The 22,567-nt window shown below is 39.4% G+C and overlaps 1 protein-coding gene across 1 annotated transcript in view; it reads right to left on the bottom strand.

The window, feature by feature from the left end:
* STK32A (serine/threonine kinase 32A) overlaps nucleotides 1-22,567 on the bottom strand; it is a 111,036-nt gene that overhangs the window by 62,264 nt on the left and 26,205 nt on the right. Inside the window, 1 exon segment of the mRNA XM_037044988.1 lies at nucleotides 22,382-22,533. Coding sequence (XP_036900883.1) covers nucleotides 22,382-22,533 — 152 coding nt within the window.

Genomic DNA, 22,567 nt, shown 5'->3' on the forward strand with positions numbered 1-22,567 from the left:
GCGAACTCTGGTGGAGCGTGAGTACCCATGAGAATTGGCGCGCAATGGGGGCTGGCACCATCAGTGGGAAATAGAAGCCCCATCTGAATCCAGGGCCGGGTCGCCTGTGACGGAGTGAACGCTGGAGGCCCGGCACCCGGTGGGTTGGCAACACACTCCGTGGGAGAGAACTGATTCCCCCATCCCCATCTAGGCAGGCAGGTTAATACCAGACAGAGACCTGTGGGTTTAAGTTAAGGTAAAGGGTGGCAACTGCGGACGCTGCGGCCGCCAGCTTGCCAGTCCGCCAGCCCGAGGGATTTAAGAAGGACACTGTCATTGCTGGTCTTTTGGGATTGGGATGGGCTGAGAGACAGGCTTTGTGGAGAAGTCTCTATCGGAAAGTGTACTGAGGGGCTCTAAGACCTCGGCTTGCCTCCAATCACCCAGCAGCCATCCAGGGGAGGGATAGGAACGCCTGGGTCCTGCACGGGACTGAGAAGGACGGTGCTGGATACCTCTGGATACCTCGGGACTCAGGCAGCCTCCAGGGGCTGTGCTCAGCCACAGACCAATCGGCAGCCTGCTCATGCACCTGCATACCTGCCCTCAGAGACTCTGCAACCAGAAAAACCTGTTTGGACAGTTTGAAACCAAGAAAGGAAGGGTACTTCCTTTTTTTTTTTCTCCTTCTCTAGTGTGTGTGTGTTTTCCCTCCCCCCCTTTTTTCTCTCTCAACCTCTTTTATAATTAATCTTATATCTTGTAAACTGTATTGTTGCTCTATCTTTCAATACTCTGTCCTTAATTTCTGTTCCTTTTTGTCTGGTTTTAGTCCTTCTGTTCTTCCCAAATTTTCTGCTTATTTCCCTTTTCTCCTGACTTTTGAGTGTGTGTATGTGTGTGTGTGTGTGTGTGTTTGATTGTTTGTTTGTGCGTTGCTTAGCTTTCTTTTAGGTGTATTATTATTATTTTTTGCATTATTCTTACTCCTCTTTTTATTTTAAGAATATCTTTGTATCCCACCTCTTTCTGTACAGGTTTTTTAGTCCTGGCTGGGTATACTGTACTAACTGACAGGTTCCCACTGCTCTTTCCTCCACAGTGTTTTGCTGATTTTCTATACTTCACGTGCTTTCCTTTGCTATACTACCCAAGCTCTATAACCTCCATTTAGACAGATCACATAGAATCTATCACGTGAGTGTTGCTCTAATATTATTGTAAATAAAAGCTGTTCTGTACAACAGAAATACTTCATAACACATCTCTCGGACCTTAGACCACCTTACAGGTGCCTGAATTCTATCACTCTATTTACTGACACGCTACACCCAGTTACTAACCTGTACTGTCACCTTACCTCAAATCTGACCACCCACAATCACACTGCTTTCTAGATACAACTCACAAGTCCCCGCTTCTTAATAAGACACTTAACTTATGCCCACCCTTTCCTAAAAGTGGTAAGCTGGGTCGAAGAGCTCAGTTAACTCTATACATAGCCTAGAGATTGTCTATTTCTTCTCTGCCCACTGTGTCTCTAAATAACATAAAATAATCTTCTACTATCATAAACCATTTTGCCTCCCTCACAACTGATCACAATGCACAATAAAGAAAGGAGTAGGTGGAAGCGGAGAACACTAAGATACCTGAAGGAGACTGCACCACTGAATTTCACAGGTATCCTACCACAGAAGTTCACACCATAAACCCCGGGAACCTGAACAGATCAATTTAAGAAGCAGAGGACAACAAGAAGAACATCACAAACAATGGGAAGACAAAGAAACAATCCCTAAATGAAAGAAAAGGAGGAAGCCTCAGAAAGAATATTAGATGAAAGCGAGGCAAGTCAACTATCAGATCTGGAATTCAAAGCACTGGTTATCAGGAAATTCAAAGAGCTTACAACGAGCTACCAGAAACTACAGGGGAGCTACAATGAACTCTCCATTGCAAACTATATCAACATGAAAAAGAAAATAGAATCCATCAGCAAAGGCCAAGAGGAAGTGAAGAATACAGTTTCTGAACTGAAAAACACAGTAGAAGGTATGAAGAGTAGGTTCGATGAGGTGGAAGACCACATAAGTGAGATCGAAGACAGGGTAGAAAGAATCTCCCAGATGGACCAAATAAAGGAAAAGAGAATCAGAAAGAATGAGGAGAGTTTAAGAGAAATGCAAGACAATATGAAATGTAATAATATCTGAATAATAGGAATACCAGAAGGAGAAGAAGAAGAAGAAGGGATAGAAAACCTACTTGAAAGAGTAATAACAGAAAATTTTCCTAAGATGAGGATAGAGAAAGTCACACGAATCCAGGAATCGCAGAGAGTCCCAACCAGGTGGAACCCAAAGAGGCCTACTGCAAGACACATCATCATTAAAATGGCAAACCTCCAAGACAAAGAGAAAATCCTAAAGGCAGCAAGGGAGAAAAAGGAAGTGACATACAAGGGGGTCCCAATAAGGCTGGCTACTGACTTCTCAATGGAAACATTCCAAGCAAGAAGAGAATGGCAAGAAATATTCCAAGTAATGAGAAATAGGGGCATACAACCAAGGCTACTTTACCCAGTAAGGCTCTCAATCAAGATAGAAGGCCAAATAAAGAGCTTCCAAGACAAAAGAAGTCTAAAAGATAATGCCTCCACCAAACCAGCTCTACAAGAAATACTAAAAGGTCTGCTTCAAGGAAAGGAAGGAAAAGAGAGAGACGGAGAGGAACGCAGGTACACAAATGGCAATGAATAAGTACCTTTCAATAATAACCTTAAATGTAAATGGATTAAATGCACCAATTAAAAGACACAGAATAGCTGAATGGATAAGAAAGCATGGCCCACACATATGCTGCCTACAAGAGACCCACCTCAGGTCAAAAGATGATCACAGACGAAAAGTCAAAGGATGGAAACAAATTTTCCAAGCAAATGGACAAGGAAAAAAAGCCGGGGTAGCAATTCTCATATCAGAAAAAATAGTCTTCCAAAAAAGGTCCATAAAGAGAGACCCAGAAGGTCACTTCATAATACCCAAGGGAAGAACCCAGCAAGAAGACATTAACATCGTAAATATATATGCACCCAACATAGGAGCACCCAAATGTATAAAGAAAGTCCTAGAGGACCTCAAGAAACATATTGACAGCAACACAATTATAATAGGGAATTTTAACACCCCACTGTCAAAAATGGACACATCTTCCANATTTTTATGAAGCCAGCATCATCCTAATTTCAAAGCCAGATGGAGACACAACAAAGAAAGAAAACTTCAGGCCAATATCGCTGATGAACATATACGCTAAAATCCTCAATAAAATATTGGCAAATCACATCCAACAATACATCAAAAAGATCATACACCACGACCAACTGGGATTCATCCCAGGGATGCAAGGATGGTTCAATATTCATAAATCAGTAAATGTAATACGTCACATAAACAAAAGCAAGGACAAAAACCACATGGTCATATCAATAGATGCAGAAAAAGCTTTTGATAAGGCTCAACACCCATTTATGATAAAGGTACTGAGCAAAGTGGGAATAGAGGGAGAATTCCTCAATATAATAAAGTCCATATATGAAAGACCTACAGCCAACATCATACTCAATGGACAAAAACTAAAAGCTTTTCCACTAAGATCGGGAACAAGACAAGGTTGTCCACTTTCACCACTTCTATTCAATATAGTATTGGAAGTTCTAGCCACAGCAATCAGACAAGAAAAGGAAATAAAAGGCATCCAAATGAGAAAGGAGGAAACAAAACGGTCATTGTTTGCAGGCGACATGATAGTGTACATAGAAAATCCTATAGACTATACCAAAAAACTGCTCGAACTAATAAATGAATTTGGCAAAACAGCGGGATACAAAGTCAATATCCAAAAATCAAAGGCATTTTTGTATACTAACAATGAATCAGCAGAAGCAGAAATTAAGAAAAAAATCCCATTTGATAGAGCAAAAAGAAAAATAAAATATCTGGGAATAAACTTAACCAAGGAGGTTAAAGACCTGTATGCAGAAAACTACACAACACTGAAGAAAGAAATCAAGGAAGACACAAACAAATGGAAACATATACCGTGTTCATGGATCAGAAGAATTAACATCAGCAAAGTGTCCATACTACCTAAAGCAATTTACAGATTCAATGCAATACCTATTAAAGTGCCAATGGCATATTTCACAGACATAGAACAAACACTTCAAAAATTTATATGGAACCACAAAAGACCCCAAATAGCAGCTGCAATTTTGAGAAAGAAGAATAAAGAAGGAGGGATCACAATACCTGATATCAAACTGTATTACAAGGCCACTGTAATCAGAACAGCCTGGTACTGGCATAAAAACAGGCACAAAGACCAATGGAATAGAACAGAGAGCCCAGAAATAAACTCAACTCTCTATAGTCAATTAACATTTGACAAAGGGGACAGTAACTTAAAATGGAGTAAAGATAGCCTCTTCAACAAATGGTGTTGGGAGAACTGGACAGCCACATGCAAAAAAATGAAACTTGAGCACCACCTTACACCATATACCAAAATAAATTCAAGGTGGATAAAAGACTTAAATATAAGCCGGGAAACCATTAAAGTCCTAGAGCAGAGCATTGGTAGGAAAATCTCAGATATTCCACGCAGCAATATTTTTACTGATATGTCCCCTAGAGCAAGGGACATAAAGAAAAGAATAAACAAATGGGATCTCATCAAACTTAAAAGCTTCTGCATGGCTAGGGAAAACAGTATCAAGGTAAAAAGAGAAGCAACAGTTTGGGAAAACATATTTGCCAATGACATCTCAGACAAAGGTTTAATCTCCAAAATATACAAAGAATTCACATGACTCTACTCAAAGAAGATGAGCAACCCAATTAAAAAATGGGCAAAGGACTTGAACAGACACTTCGCCAAGGAGGACATACAAAGGATCCAGAGACACATGAAAAGATGCTCGATATCACTAGCTATCAGAGAGATGCAAATTAAAACCACAATGAGATACCACTTAACACCAGTTCAGAATGGCTATCATAAACAAAGAAACAAACAAGTGTTGGAGAGGTTGTGGGGAAAAGGGGACTCAAGTTTACTGTTGGTGGGATTGCAGACTGGTACAACCACTATGGAAAACAGTATGGAATTTTCTAAGAAAACTAAAAATGATGTGCCTTTTGACCAGCAATTCCACTGCTAGGAGTATATCCTAAGAACCCTGAAACACCAATCCAAAAGAACCTATGCACCCCGATGTTCATAGCAGCACAATGTACAATAGCCAAGAGTTGGAAGCAACCTAAATGCCCATCAATGACTGGATCAAAAAACTATGGTACATTTACACAGTGGAATTCTATGCTGCAGAAAGGAAGAAGGAGCTCCTACTCTTTGCAACATCCTGGATGGAACTGGAAAGCTTTATTATGAGCAAAATAAGCCAGGCAGATTTCTTTAATAGGAATCTAAACAACAAAACAAACAAGCAAGCAAAATATAACCAAAGACACTGAAATACAGAACGTGCTGACAGGGTCCAGAGGGGAGAGGGGAGAGAATCACAGAGGAAAAGGGGAAGAACTCACATGAACAAGTATAAAGGACACCTGAACAATAACTAAGGTGGGGGGCAGAGATGGGAGGGAGGTGGGGAGCATTGGGCGGGGGGACAGGGCTGGGAATACAAGAAAGAAAACTGTACTTGAACAAGATTTAAAAATAAATAAATAAATAAATAAATAACTTCCTTTATAAATAGAAGAAAATTCTGCATATATTTTAAACAAAAGAAAATTTTTGCACATTGATACCATTGGTCTGAGTTCATCTGTCCTATATTTTAGTCATTCCTAACCCATTCTTTTAATTTATTAATTTCTCAAAGAGACATGAAAGTAGAGCAAGTGAGAGAGAAATATCAATTTGCTGTTCCACTTATTTCTACATTCATGGTTGATTCTTTTATGTGCCCTTACTGGGGATCAAACCCACAACCTTGGTGTATCAGGATGGCACTCTAACCAAGTGACCTACCAGGCCAGGGCTTTCCTGACCTATTGTTGTCAAAAACAAATTACATGTTACCCCTTTGTCCTTTGTGTTTCTCTCTCTGCAATTCCACAGCACCAGCCATTTCCCTGTTACAGAACACTCCAGAAACCTACCTATACAGATAGTTACATTATGTTATATTGCGTCGTGACCATTAATATTTTTTACCTGAATTCCTCACTTGATGAACAGGGTGAGGAATTTGTGTTTTGCTCATCTCTGTATTCATCAGCAACCCCACCCTCAAAGGTGGTCCACAATGAGCACTTGTTTATTCAATGACCATTTGACAAATATTTCTCCTATATTTGTTTACTTATACATGGTGCTGGAGTAAAGAAATGAACCAAGAAGTGTGGTTCCCCTCTTCCTGAAACTAATCATCTATAACCAATAAAACACATATTTACACAAGCAAATATGCAGTTATAACACACACTAAGGGTTGTAAGAGAGAGGTGCAAGAGCCCGTGATAGACTCACAGAATAACCTATTTTTTTTTTATTTTTGCTCATTAATTTTTTTTTTTTACTTTCAGAAAGACCTAAGTTTGATTTTAGGGAGTCATGAAAGCCTCAGAGAAGGTATTACACATACTACCTGATTCAGATAATAAATTATAGCCTCAAATAAAATGAATAAAAATCCATGATTTTCACAATGAAAAAATTTGTCGGTGATTTAAAAAAACACATATAACAGGTACCAATTATTTTTCTGACATTCTGATATAGTCATTGGTTTTCTTTCACCCTGACCTTCTTCTGGCCAGAACACTGAAGGATATTTTGCAGCCTGTTAGCTCATCTATACTGGCTCTGGACATGTTAGCACATGCCTGTGTTGCAGGCCAAGTCCCCAGTGGGTGGTGTGTGAGAGGCAACCTATCCATGTATCTCTCACTCATCGATGTTTCTCTACCTCTCTTTCCCCTCCTTTTCCCTCTCTCATTCATGAAGCCTCTCAGGGGAAAATTTGGCTGTGATTATTTTCTGCAGAATCTCTTGAGACCGTTACCTCAGAGAATAGAAAAGCCAGTTAACAGGCCAAGGGGAATAAGAGATATCAACACCCATATGAAAGGAAAAGCCAAGACTCATGCTCAGGGGATAATGAGGAACAATGACTCGTTCCTCGAGTCACGTTCCTGAGTCAGTTCCTGACTCGAGTATGTGCTGAGTCACACATTTTGACTGGCCACATCTCCAGAGTGGATGAAGAGGAAAGGCAAAATGTTCATCTAGCCCCACTTGTGGTCTACCTTCTGCCTCTGCAGTCAGAGAGGCAGTTTACTCACTGACCAAGTTGCCACCCCAGTCTCAGAATTTCAGGGCAGAGGGAGGATTTCCCAGCACTGCTACCAGTTACAGAAATTCTTATTTTGCCCTTCATGCTCTCCTTTTGCTTCTTCATTTTAAATGAACCCCATTCCCTTTACCTGATTAGTGTTTATAGCCAAACTAGACCAATTGCATCTTCAGAAAGGTTTTAATCATTCCTGTCTCTGCTCTCATCTCATGTGGTTCTTCCACCCATCTCTGTTCCTGATATCCAGTGAATAGAACACTACCAGTGCGGCAGGAATAGGTGGAATGATTTTTCTCAAACCGGAGTATTTTATTAAGTTATAAGTGGCAATTTTGTTTCATTAAATCATTACCACGTGTCAGCCATTTATTTTTAAATAGAACTTAAAATTTTTAAATTGATTTTGCAGTTGAATTTAATTTTTAAAAGTTTGGTTTTAGAAATTTGGAAGTAAGAATTCCTATGTAAGTTGATAAAATAAAATATCAGTTAACACCAAGGATCTTAGAGAATTTGGAGGGTGGGATTTGAAATCCAGATTTGCTATCACTTTCTGGTTTTGTGATTTGATTAAGGAATAAAACCTCTTATCTTTAGCTACTCATCCTTGTAAAGGGACATACGATATCTGTAAATACATGACATAAATATTAATATATGGAGATATATGAGGCAAGTATATAAAGACATATAAGACAATGCAGGTAATACCTTAGCACAGTACCTCACTCTTTAAGCTGTCTTAAAGAGTGACTTTATATATGCATGATTTCCTTAAGTTTCCCCCAACTTCTTTAGCCTGCTCCCTAAAAATGTACTTTTCAACTCATTAAACTTTGTCAGGTCACTTTATTCCTTTCCCAATTAATCCCCAATTGTGATTAAACTCACATATATTCTTTAAAGTGCAATAAAAAACAGCATATTAAGTGCACTTAAAGAAGAAAAACATGAAACAGTGCTTGTTGGATTGACTTGAAATTCATAGCCACAAGTTTCAAGTAGATACTTAGATAATCTAATTCTCTATTAATGTCACACTTTCAATCACCTAGCACTTCTCTCCTTAAAATTGCACATACTGTGTACACTCTTCATTCTTAGCTGATGAACTCATATGTCATAGAGGCAATGACATGAGAACTACTTCACTTGCCCACCAACAAATCTAACAACTCACAAATACATGCCTTCTCTGTCTTCCTTCCTAGTACAGTGAAAGAAGTGCCCCCACATCCACCAAAGGCAGCTTGTTTACCGGTGCTGAGTCACATCCTTCTCATCAGCTTCAGGACCTCACTCCAGCCATCTCCTTTCTGCCTTGCATTCCCAATTCCATCCTCTCAACTGGGCTCCTACACTCTGCACTCAACCTAGTGTATGCATCTCTTTAATGATATAATAAAATAAATACTTATAAATAAAATAATTTAATACATAAATAAAAAGATAAATGTATATTATAGTATCCAGTGATATATATATACAAAAGGATAATAGAACATAACCAACTAGAATTTATTTTAATAGATCATGACCTGCTAGAGTTTAAGAAATCAAAGTTGTTTTAAGACTTACAAATTGAGCCCTGGCTGGTGTAGCTCAATGGATTGAGCGCGGGCCTGTGAACCAGACGATCACGGTTCGATTCCCAGTCAGGGCACATGCCTGGGTTGCAGGCCAGTTCCCAGCAGGGGCCAGTTCCCAGCAGGGGATGCACGAGAAGCAACCATACATTGATGTTTCTCTTCCTCTCTCCTTCCCCTCCCCTCTAAAAGATAAATAAATAAAATATAAAAAAAAGACTTGCAAATTGATGAATCTACCATTTCTATTTCACACAATAGAAATGATACCAATATAAAAGAAAATGCATTTGATAAAATTTAATACCCCTTCCGAATTAAAAAAAAAGTCTAGCAAAGGAGACTAGGACTAAAGGGGAACTTCCTTATTATGATAAAGGATGTCTACAAAGAGCCTACAGCAGGCCTGGCTGGTGTGGCTCTGTGGACTGAGTGCCAGCCTATGAACCAAAAGGTTGCTTGTTTGATTCCTAGTCAGGGCACTTGCTTGGGTTGCAGGCTAGGTCCCTAGTGGGGGGTGCATGAGAGGCAACCACACACTGATGTTTCTCTCCCTCCTTTCGCCTTTCTCTAAAAATAAATAAAATCTTTAATAAGTAAACTTTCCTTAAAAAGAGCCTACAGCAAATAACAGATGAAATCTTGAAATTCTAGAAACCTCCCCTGTAAAATACTAACAGACAGACAAGGATATCCACAAACATTTATTCAACATTGCTCTCAGTGCAAGTGCACTAGATATGAAAACAAAAAATTAGAAAGGAAGAACTAAAACTGGCATAAATAGTTGATGACATAACTATAAATATTGAAAATCCAAAAGAATCTACAGGCTAACTAGTAGAATTAAGAAGAGAATTTGATCAAAGTCACTGGACACAAAGGCAATGCAGGGTGGGGTAAAAGCAGGTTCACAATTGTTCATGTGGCAAATCATGCAATAATTAATAAATAATACAAGAATAAACTGTTTTACATACAACTGTGAATTTACTTTTGCCCCACCATGTATTAAAAATCAATTGTATTTTGGTATATAAGCAACAAACTACTAGAAATAAAGTTTTGGTGAATAGTTACTATTTGTAATCATATCAAAACATTTAATACAATGAATAAATGTAAGGAAAGATATGTTACATTTCCACACTAAAGACTAAAACCAAAGAAACTAAAAAATGTCTAAATATACAAGGAGATAGATATCTATATATAATTTATAAACTGGAAGAAATAATTTTTTTAAATAAAATAATTATCCTTGAATTAATGTATCTTTTCAATATAACCCAATATAAATGCCAGCATCTTTAAAATACATATTAACAAGTTGACTGTGAAATTATATGGAATTACAAAGGGCCAATTACAATTAACTCAGAAGGAAAATAAATATGTGACTGAATTCTTTACCAGGATAAAGTAATAGTAGTTAAATATGGGTGATAAACATAAAGTAGATTCAGAGAACAAAATCTAGAAACCCACACATTTATCATGATTTGACTAATAACAAATGTGATATTGTGTGCTGTAAAAACAGGACAAACTCTTCAATGAATGTTTTTGAGTTAAATGGGAAAAAATAATCTTAACCCTGAATTATAGGTCCAAGTGTGTAAGTTAAAACAGCAAACAGAATAGAATAATTTCACATTGGTATATGCAAAAATTTCCTACATAGGAACACAGAAAGCACTATCCATAAAGGAAAAGATTGATAAATTATACCACACTTGAATACAAGTTATTTGATTGTTTTTAAAGTACTATTATGGATTAAAAAAGGAAAGTCACAGATGGAACAAATAATTTATATCCAAAAAGGGCTGCGTGCATGCAGAATAAAGTGTAAAGAACTCTTACATGTCAATGAGAATAAAAGGCAACTAATAGGAAGATGGACAAAAGACTCAGGCACTTCTCAAAGGAGGATTCTAAGTGGCCAATAAACATATAAAAATGTGCCCAAACTCATAAGTCACTGAAAATATACAAACTAAAGCCATAATGAGAAACCATTACATATTTGTAGGAATGCCTATCTGTGAAGAAACTGACAGTACCAAATGTAGGTGAAATTTTAGAGCAATTTGAATTCTCATACATTGCGGATGTACGTGTAAAATAGTACAGTTTGTTTGGAAACTAATTTTCCCATTAACCCTAGGATCCAGTGATTTATTCTAGGTTTACACCCCAAAGTATGTGGACTTTTGTTCACCAAAAGACACAAACAAGAATGCCAATAGCAAAACTATTTGCAAAGTTCTCAAACTAGAAACACCCTAATTACAAACAGTGAAATGTGTGTCAACCAAAGAACATCCAGTCTAAGAAATAAAGCCTTGTAAGAGTTTATTTGAGCCTAACTGAAGAAAATTGCTGAGAAGCAAAAATCTCAATGGATTGAAAAGATGCTCTGGAGAATGACAGTTTTACAGATTATTTTACACATTAAGATCAAAGGAGGAGATATGAGGAAGGTCACATAGAATCCATGGGTGGTGGATTAGAGAGGCAGGAGAAAGCAATGTGGGACATCTCTGGGACTGGAAATCAAGCAGAAGACATATGGTATCTTGCTCAATTTATAGTTACTAAGTGGTGAAGCAGGAAGTCAAACTCAGGTCTCTCTGACCTCGGGGCCTTGCAAAGATCTTGGAGTGGGAGTGACACTCCATCCTAAATGAAGGGATATTTTTGAGTGTGCACCGGGTGACAGTGGTATGGTGGGAAAAGAGCAAAACAACAGGAGCCAGAAGCCAGGTCCCACCACTAACTCACTCCATTCATTCACTCATTCATTCATTCATTCAATCAATCAGTCACTCATTCAATAGATATGCAGTGAGCACTTAATATTATAGGAGCTAGAAAATGAGGCAGTGGACAAAGCAAAATCACACCTGACTCATGGATTTTGTATTCCCATGGTGTCAACGACAATAAAATAAATTTGCTTTCCTTCCACAAGATTTTGGAAGGGAGTCTCACAAGATGTCTATAGAGGATGGTATAGTATAGTCAGAAGAGCAGAGGCTTTGACGTCAGAATTCCCGGGTCTAAATCCTGGCTCTGCCAATTCCTAGCTTGTGACTCTGGAAAAAATTAATCAACCTCTCTAAGCTTCTGTTTCTTCAATATAAAGTAGGAACAATAATCCCTATCAACCAAGACTGTTAGGATGAATACACTATCATTATCACTGATACCGTGCCTCTGAGCCCACCCTGAGTTCTCCTGGCTTGTGATTCCCCACAGAAACCCTGGTTTCTGAGTCACAGCTGATGGAAGCGTCTGCCAGGGAGCCCACTTAGTCAGCTTTGTTCAGCCACCAGGCAGGAACCCTTTGTCACACTCCCAGTGGAAGCGGTCCTTTCCTCTGAAAACCAGCCACCTCGTCTCCTAATTCCCTGAAACAACACGTGGACCCTTTCTGTTCACAGAAACAAGAGAAGCAGGTAAGGAGAGAGCTGGGCTCAGAAGAAAACAGAGCCCCAAGGAGCTGTATGCAGCTGCAGGCTTAATTTCAATGAACAAAAGCCACCTGGGGAATCTGCATGGCCAGGACCCATTTGTTTGCAGGCTGTGAGTTGCCAGGGCTTTGTTAGCAGTCCCCAGTGAGGCTTCCACAGGAAGATTTTATTTGCTTTTCCTGGATGCCAGGCCTGATAGGCAGCCTTCACTTTATGACCTGGCCTACATCTTAGGACTGTGTTCCGAGAAGGCCAGATTCAGAGAGGCTGGGAGGTTGAGTTTTAACCAGAATGTTTTTTTACCCTGAACACTGCTGCTCCCAGACTCATGGTTTCAGGTTCCTTCCCTGAAACCCCTTAAAATACACACACTCCTCTGGATGCTTAGTCATTCATGCACTTCTCACAGTTCATATATTCATGTGCCATTTGACTAAGTCAACCTCTCATGGGTAATGGAAATGTCAGGCAGATCAGAAGCTCCATTTGTCCTTGCTGACCACTGCCTCCCCACTGTGTAGACCCCCGTGACAATTCCATTGCCAGATGTAGCAAATAAAAATGCAAGATGCCCACTTAAATTAGAAATTCAGATAACGAATGATTTTCAGTTAAAATATGCCCCGTGTGATGCTTGGGACATATACTAAAAACTATTGCTTATTTATCTGAAGTTCAAATGGAATTGTGCATCGTGTATTTTACCTGACAACCCTAATTACAACTTGTCTGTGATGCTCAGTAAATATATACATGAATGAAGAAATGAATGAGGCTAATGCATGATGAAAAAACAGAAAACTAAATGCAGATATTTTACTGGAAAGTACACACCAACATCTTAGGGGTGATAATTTCATTTTTCTGTGCAGTTTTCTATGTTTTTGGTTTGCTGTAATAACCAGAAAATTTTTCAAACATCATACAGGCATGTATTTATACCTATGTATATATATACATTAACTTAAAAAAATAAACCTGCTTCAAAGAGAAACAATTTGTGTTTTCCCTCAACCTGAAACCAAGAGTTTTCTGAACACAACCCCCATGGTAAGGGACACTTTGAGCATCCATGGAGGATTATTAAAAGCAATATTGAGAGGCCTACATGGGATATCAGTAAACTAAAGTACACAAAAAGGTACAAAAGAATTCAAAAATATGCTATTGTATTTATAACTTAAGAAAATTGGTTCCTGAAGCTTTGGGGTTGAAAGATAAATCTATTAAACCCAAGACACAAATATTGATTAAGTCACATGTAATATACTAGGGACTATTTGATCTTTTTTCTTTGATTTGCAGAATGAGGGTGGAAAGCAAAAACAAGGCAAAACATAAGCTTTTATTGAAAATGGGTTGAAGACCTCCCCCTGCCCCACCACACAATTCCCATTATGCCATGGGGCCAAGCACCATCCAAATCTGTCTTTTGGGTGTTCATTGATGGGCACACACATTAACCCTATCTTAGAACAATGTGACTTAACAATGATAAAGATTGCTTATAACACACCTCCATAAGTACTGAAAGATGCTTAATAGTTGTGGAAAGAGTCACTTACATTTATTATGCTGTACTTACTAAGGCAGAAAGCATTTATCACAGGAATTAATGTGCAATCTGAAGATCTTTAGTTCAGGGTTTGAAAGACAGAAGGGTTTTATCCTGCACTTTTAGGAACTATACCTCTCCCAGTGTTCAGTTCTGAATGTGGTGCTAGAATCATGGGGTGAGAGGTGGAGTGTCTCTTCTCTCTCCTCTATATTAATGGTGCCCAATGTCCCACTGTGAAATAGGTTTAAGAAGATGGGAAGGACAGGGCAAATGTTGTATGGTCACCAAGTCGGCATACACAGAGGACGAAATGTCTGGAATGACATTGTGTGGCAAACAGCAGAGTGTGCAAACTTGGGTCAGCTTAAAGTCTCATAAGACCCATGTTGTAGGGGGGAAATGAGACTAGAATGAAGTCACTTTTGCCTGCTCAGCAATGAGGGACAGGCAGAAAGGGTAAAATACTAAGTCTGCCTTTATGAATGGTTCCTGATCTTAAAAAGAGAAAATGAGCTGGTTGAACTTTTGAAGAAGGAAAATGTGACTTTGAACAAAAAGCCTGTACAGTGAGAGCACTTCCTCATTTGCAGGGTGGAGAGAGAGAGTAGAAAAGGCAATCTAATGATTGCTAGGGATGGGGAAGAAAGATTGCTGCCTCTGTTTCGTTCTTTACATGGCCGCATTTTGAATAGGCCAGTCTAAAATACTAATTAAATCCACTGAGCCTGAGCCAAAATTAGACTCTACCATGTCTCAGTAGTACATAAATGTAACAGACCGATATCTAAGTCACACAGAGCCATCTTCTTTTCAACGGTGGCATAGCATTTGAGCAAATTGTCTATTAAGTGATTTGTGTTAATTAAAGATGGAGGGAGACCGGTTTAATGCACTGATTCCTCCAGAGAAATGTCCCTAAACACACAGTGACATTTCAATTATTCTTCTATTAGTATTCTCTGAATAAAGACCTTTTTAGTGCTTAGTGCTTAGCTAGTAAGCACTACTTGGCATGCATATTTAAATAACAGTCATACTGAATTAGTTTTAAGAATCGGCTCTTAACATAATGGCTACATTAAAATGGAGAGCAAAATGAGACAGAAAGACCTCTGCACAGAACAAAAGAACAGGAAGTAATAGACAATGTAAACTTCGTCTTCCAAGCCTTGTATTATGATCATGGCCTTGAGAGTAGATCATATAGTAAGCTCTGGCTCTGTTAAAACCTGTTTGGTGCTCTGGCTAGTGTTGGCTCAGTGGATTGAGCACTGGCCTGAGAACCAAGAAGTCACCAGTTTGATTCCCACTCAGAGCATGTGCCTGGGTTGCAGGCTGGGTTCCCAGTTGGGGGCCGTGCAAGAGACAACTGATTCATGTGTCTCTTGCACATTGATGTTTCTCTCCTCCCATTTCCCTCTTTCTAAAAGCAAATAAACAAAATCTTTAAAAAGCTGTTTGGTGAGAAAAACAGCACTTGTCTTATTCCAACCCTCAGGAAGATCACTCGCTGCTTAAGAAGCTTGGTACAGGGAAATGCATTTTGGTGCCAATCATTTAAAAGAGAGAGAGCTTTGTGCAAATTCTGATAATCAACATCATGCTAGCCAGTGACACCATTCTTTTTCCCCAAAGTCTCTGCCCCACGGTTAATGGGGAAAAGGTATCTAACAAGTAAGAAGACATCTCAACTCATTCCTTCAACCTATTTAATTACAATGCTTTAATAATAAAAATTGTCTCTGACCAGGGTGGCTCAACTGGTTGGGCATTATCTTGCAAAGCAAAAAACCAGTGGATTCCCAGTCAGAGCACATGCCTAGGTTGTGTGTTCGATCCCTGGTTGGGGTGCATATGAGAGGCAACTGATCAATGCTTCTCACATTGATGTCTCTCTCCCTCCTGTCCTTTCTCTCTAAAAAATAAATAAATATTTTTAAAAATGAAATAAAGTAAAATCTGACCCCAAGGACAAGAGAAACTGTGAAAACCGGACCAAGCAGTGGTTATTGGTGACAACAGAATAACTATAAAGACACTAAGGAGATTTTGGAGAAGATGGCGATGGAATAGGACAAAGGATTTCGCTTCTCTCCATGCACCAGAGAAAAACTGGGCTGATCTGCAGAGGAGTACAGTGGATAGCCAACAGGGACCCAGCATACAGGAAAGCATGACTCCAGAAAGGGTAGCAGACACTGAATGACCAGAGGTTGAGGAGAGGAGACAACCGCAGATCAACAAGGTACGAGGGAACAGCACATGGGCTACAGGCCCTCCTCCAGGCTGCACCAGGGCCCTGGCTGGGCGTCCCTGGTCTCTGAGAGCTGAGGGCAGGCAACAACAACCCTGGGAGAGAACTAGTCGCTGGCACCTTCCCTATCCAGCAGGGCTCAGATTGGAAAATACCAGGAGAGATTTGTTTGCCTGTAGTGGCATAGAGAGGAGTGGGCATTGGGAAGTAAACCAGAGAGCTCTGATAACCCGTGGAGTCAGGCTGCGGTTGCTGGCTTGGGGAACTGAGAGCCGCCCGTGTGTTCCCTGTAGCTCGGGGTCAAAGGCTGGTCTGGTACAGACCCTGCGATCCTCGATCCTCGGGCTACTAGCAAGGCACCTGGAAGAGAGCCAGTCACCAGCTCCTTCCCTACCCAGCCGGATGCAGACCGAGAAGCGCTGGGAGTCAGGCTGTGGCTGTCAGCTGGGGAGAATTGTGAGCTGCCCTGTGTGTTCAGCCACAGCACTGGGAAAATCCGCGCCCAAGCCTTCGAGACCAGGAAAGCCTGGCTGGGAGCACACACCCTCCTGCCAGGGCAGGGCTGGGAAGCCTGGGGAAAAATATGCTCTCAGTGGGCTGCTGGAGAGCGGCACAAATCTGGATCTCGGGAGGGCACTGGCGAGACCAGTTGAGTTCACCAAGATGAGAGAAAGGCCACACAGATAGCCCCTCAGGCTGCTGCAGCTAGTGAGACCAGAAGAAAAGGTATGACCAGCTGGAAACCAACAACAGGAGTATGTGGAAATGGAGAACACCAAGATACCTGCAGGAGACTGCACCACTGAATTTCACAGGTATTCTACCACAGAAGTTCACACCATAAACCCCGGGAACCTGAACAGATCAATTTAAGAAGCAGAGGACAACAAGAAGAACATCACAAACAATGGGAAGACAAAGAAACAATCCCTAAATGAAAGAAAAGGAGGAAGCCTCAGAAAGAATATTAGATGAAAGCGAGGCAAGTCAACTATCAGATCTGGAATTCAAAGCACTGGTTATCAGGAAATTCAAAGAGCTTACAACGAGCTACCAGAAACTACAGGGGAGCTACAATGAACTCTCCATTGCAAACTATATCAACATGAAAAAGAAAATAGAATCCATCAGCAAAGGCCAAGAGGAAGTGAAGAATACAGTTTCTGAACTGAAAAACACAGTAGAAGGTATGAAGAGTAGGTTCGATGAGGTGGAAGACCACATAAGTGAGATCGAAGACAGGGTAGAAAGAATCTCCCAGATGGACCAAATAAAGGAAAAGAGAATCAGAAAGAATGAGGAGAGTTTAAGAGAAATGCAAGACAATATGAAATGTAATAATATCTGAATAATAGGAATACCAGAAGGAGAAGAAGAAGAAGAAGGGATAGAAAACCTACTTGAAAGAGTAATAACAGAAAATTTTCCTAAGATGAGGATAGAGAAAGTCACACGAATCCAGGAATCGCAGAGAGTCCCAATCAGGTGGAACCCAAAGAGGCCTACTGCAAGACACATCATCATTAAAATGGCAAACCTCCAAGACAAAGAGAAAATCCTAAAGGCAGCAAGGGAGAAAAAGGAAGTGACATACAAGGGGGTCCCAATAAGGCTGGCTACTGACTTCTCAATGGAAACATTCCAAGCAAGAAGAGAATGGCAAGAAATATTCCAAGTAATGAGAAATAGGGGCATACAACCAAGGCTACTTTACCCAGTAAGGCTCTCAATCAAGATAGAAGGCCAAATAAAGAGCTTCCAAGACAAAAGAAGTCTAAAAGATAATGCCTCCACCAAACCAGCTCTACAAGAAATACTAAAAGGTCTGCTTCAAGGAAAGGAAGGAAAAGAGAGAGACGGAGAGGAACGCAGGTACACAAATGGCAATGAATAAGTACCTTTCAATAATAACCTTAAATGTAAATGGATTAAATGCACCAATTAAAAGACACAGAATAGCTGAATGGATAAGAAAGCATGGCCCACACATATGCTGCCTACAAGAGACCCACCTCAGGTCAAAAGATGATCACAGATGAAAAGTCAAAGGATGGAAACAAATTTTCCAAGCAAATGGACTAGAAAAAAAAAGGCAGGGTAGCAATTCTCATATCAGACAAAATAGACTTCAAAAACAGGGCCATTAAGAGAGACCAAGAAGGTCACTTCATATTGCTCAAGGGAAGAATCCAGCAAGAAGACATTAATATTGTAAATATATATGCACCCAACATAGGAGCACCCAAATATATAAAGAAAATCCTAGAGGACCTCAAAAATGATATTGACAGCAACACAATTATAGTAGGGGATTTTAACACCCCATTGTCAAAAATGGACACATCTTCCAAATAAATACCAACAAAGATATTGCAGCATTAAATGACACTCTAGATGGAATGGACCTAATTGATATATATAGAGTCCTCCATCCCAAAGAAGCTAAATACACATTGTTTTCAAATGCACACGGAACATTTTCCAAGATAGATCACATGATAGGACACAAAATGAGACTCAACAATTTTAGAAAAATAGAAATCATACCAAGCATTTTCTTTGATCACAAGGGACTGAAATTGGAAACTAACCCCACAGGGAAAAACCAAAAACACCCAAAATCATGGAGGCTGAATGGTATGCTATTAAACAACGAATGGGTCAAGATAGAAATCAAGGAAGAAATAAAAAAGTTTCTGGAAACAAATGAAAATGAATTCACAACAATCCATAACTTATGGGACACAGTGAAGGCAGTCCTGAGAGGGAAGTTCATAGCAATACAGGCTTACCTAAAGAAAATAGAAACATTTCAAACAAACAACCTAACTCGACACCTCCAAGAACTTGAGGAACAACAACAGAGACAGTCCAGAGCAAGTATAAGGACAGAAATAACCAAGATCAGAGCAGAATTAAATGACATAGAGATTAAAAGCACAATTCTATGGATCTCCGAATCCAGGAGTTGGTTTTTTGAAAAGATAAACAAAATAGATAAACCTTTAAGTAGGCTCATCAAGAAAAAAAGAGAGAGGACTCAAATAAACACAATCAGAAATGAAAGAGGAGAGATTACAACTGATACCACAGAAATAGAAGGGATTGTAAGAAATTACTATGCAGAGCTGTATGCCAAGAAATTTGAAAACCTAGATGAAATGGAAACATTTCTAGAAAAATACAATCTTCCAAAACTCAATGAAAAAGAAGCAGAAAACCTGAATAGGCCTGAACAGCAGAGGAAATTGAAGCAGTAATCAAAAAACTCCCATCACACAAAAGCCCTGGACCAGATGGTTTCACAGGAGAATTCTACAAAGCTTTTAAGGAAGAACTAACCCCGATTCTTCACAGACTATTTCAAAAAATCCAAAAGGAGGGAAAACTCCCCAACTATTTTTATGAAGCCAGCATCATCCTAATTTCAAAGCCAGATGGAGACACAACAAAGAAAGAAAACTTCAGGCCAATATCGCTGATGAACATATACGCTAAAATCCTCAATAAAATATTGGCAAATCACATCCAACAATACATCAAAAAGATCATACACCACGACCAACTGGGATTCATCCCAGGGATGCAAGGATGGTTCAATATTCATAAATCAGTAAATGTAATACGTCACATAAACAAAAGCAAGGACAAAAACCACATGGTCATATCAATAGATGCAGAAAAAGCTTTTGATAAGGCTCAACACCCATTTATGATAAAGGTACTGAGCAAAGTGGGAATAGAGGGAGAATTCCTCAATATAATAAAGTCCATATATGAAAGACCTACAGCCAACATCATACTCAATGGACAAAAACTAAAAGCTTTTCCACTAAGATCGGGAACAAGACAAGGTTGTCCACTTTCACCACTTCTATTCAATATAGTATTGGAAGTTCTAGCCACAGCAATCAGACAAGAAAAGGAAATAAAAGGCATCCAAATGAGAAAGGAGGAAACAAAACGGTCATTGTTTGCAGGCGACATGATAGTGTACATAGAAAATCCTATAGACTATACCAAAAAACTGCTCGAACTAATAAATGAATTTGGCAAAACAGCGGGATACAAAGTCAATATCCAAAAATCAAAGGCATTTTTGTATACTAACAATGAATCAGCAGAAGCAGAAATTAAGAAAAAAATCCCATTTGATAGAGCAAAAAGAAAAATAAAATATCTGGGAATAAACTTAACCAAGGAGGTTAAAGACCTGTATGCAGAAAACTACACAACACTGAAGAAAGAAATCAAGGAAGACACAAACAAATGGAAACATATACCGTGTTCATGGATCAGAAGAATTAACATCAGCAAAGTGTCCATACTACCTAAAGCAATTTACAGATTCAATGCAATACCTATTAAAGTGCCAATGGCATATTTCACAGACATAGAACAAACACTTCAAAAATTTATATGGAACCACAAAAGACCCCAAATAGCAGCTGCAATTTTGAGAAAGAAGAATAAAGAAGGAGGGATCACAATACCTGATATCAAACTGTATTACAAGGCCACTGTAATCAGAACAGCCTGGTACTGGCATAAAAACAGGCACAAAGACCAATGGAATAGAACAGAGAGCCCAGAAATAAACTCAACTCTCTATAGTCAATTAACATTTGACAAAGGGGACAGTAACATAAAATGGAGTAAAGATAGCCTCTTCAACAAATGGTGTTGGGAGAACTGGACAGCCACATGCAAAAAAATGAAACTCAAGCACCAACTTACACCATATACCAAAATAAATTCAAGGTGGATAAAAGACTTAAATATAAGCTGTGACACCATTGAAGCCCTAGAGGAGAACATTGGTAGGAAAATCTCAGATATTTCACGCAGCAATATTTTTACTGATATGTCCCCTAGAGCAAGGGACATAAAGAAAAGAATAAACAAATGGGATCTCATCAAACTTAAAAGCTTCTGCATGGCTAGGGAAAACAGTATCAGGATACAAAGAGAAGCAACAGTTTGGGAAAACATATTTGCCAATGATACCTCAGACAAAGGTTTAATCTCCAAAATATACAAAGAACTCACTTGACTCCACTCAAAGAAGACGAGCAACCCAATTAAAAAATGGGCAAAGGACTTGAACAGACACTTCGCCAAGGAGGACATACAGAGGATCCAGAGACACATGAAAAGACGCTCGATATGGCTAGCTATCAGAGAGATGCAAATTAAAACCACAATGAGATACCACTTAACACCAGTTCAGAATGGCTATCATAAACAAAGAAACAAACAACAAGTGCTGGAGAGGTTGTGGGGAAAAGGGGACTCAAGTTTACTGTTGGTGGGATTGCAGACTGGTACAACCACTATGGAAAGCAGTATGGAATTTTCTAAGAAAACTGAAAATGAACGTGTCTTTTGACCCAGCAATACCACTATTAGGAGTATATCCTAAGAACCCTGAAACACCAATCCAAAAGAACCTATGCACCCCGATGTTCATAGCAGCACAATGTACAATAGCCAAGAGTGGGAAGCAACCTAGATGCCCATCGGTCAATGACTGGATCAAAAAGCTATGGTACATTTACACAATGGAATTCTATGCTGCAGAAAGGAAGAAGGATCTCCTACCCTTTGCAACATCCTGGATGGAACTGGAAAGCATTATGCTGAACAAAATAAGCCAGGCGGTGAAAGACAAATACCATATGATATCACCGTTAGCAAGAATCTAAACAGCCAAACAAACAAGCAAGCAAAATATGACCAAAGACACTCAAATACGGAACAGGCTGACAGGGACCAGAGGGAAGAGGGCAGAGAATCACAGGGGAAAAGGGGAAGGACTCACATGAACAACTATAAATGACACGTGGACAGTAACTAAGGTGCAGGGCGAAAATGGGAGGGAGGTGGGGTGCACTCTGGGGGGCAGGGCTGGGAATATAAGACAGAAAACTGTACTTGAACAAGAATTAAATTAAAAATAATAAATAAATAAATAAATAAATTTTAAAAAGAAACACTAAGGAGAACAAAAATCCTTGAGGAAGATCCTAATAAAGACTTTGCAATGCACACCTAGAACATAAGACAGGTTGTTTATGTCACAGTATTGGGGGAGGAGGTGGCAGTGTCTCCATTCAGAGAAGCAATAAATCTACCTACCACAAATTAACCAGGAAAGGATGCTCCAGACCCTGCATGATCTGGAGTTCCTTGAAGACATTTCTCACTTCATTACGCTCAATACACTTCTGTTTGTTCATGTATTTCATCGCATACATCTTTTTGGTATCATTCTTCTGAACGATGCAGACCTAATGGAGCAAATTAGAGTGAGAAAGTGGTTAG

The sequence above is a fragment of the Sturnira hondurensis genome, unplaced genomic scaffold, assembly GCF_014824575.4.
Source record: "Sturnira hondurensis isolate 20B ecotype Veracruz unplaced genomic scaffold, ASM1482457v3 Scaffold0004152, whole genome shotgun sequence".
NCBI classification, from domain to species: Eukaryota; Metazoa; Chordata; class Mammalia; order Chiroptera; family Phyllostomidae; genus Sturnira; species Sturnira hondurensis.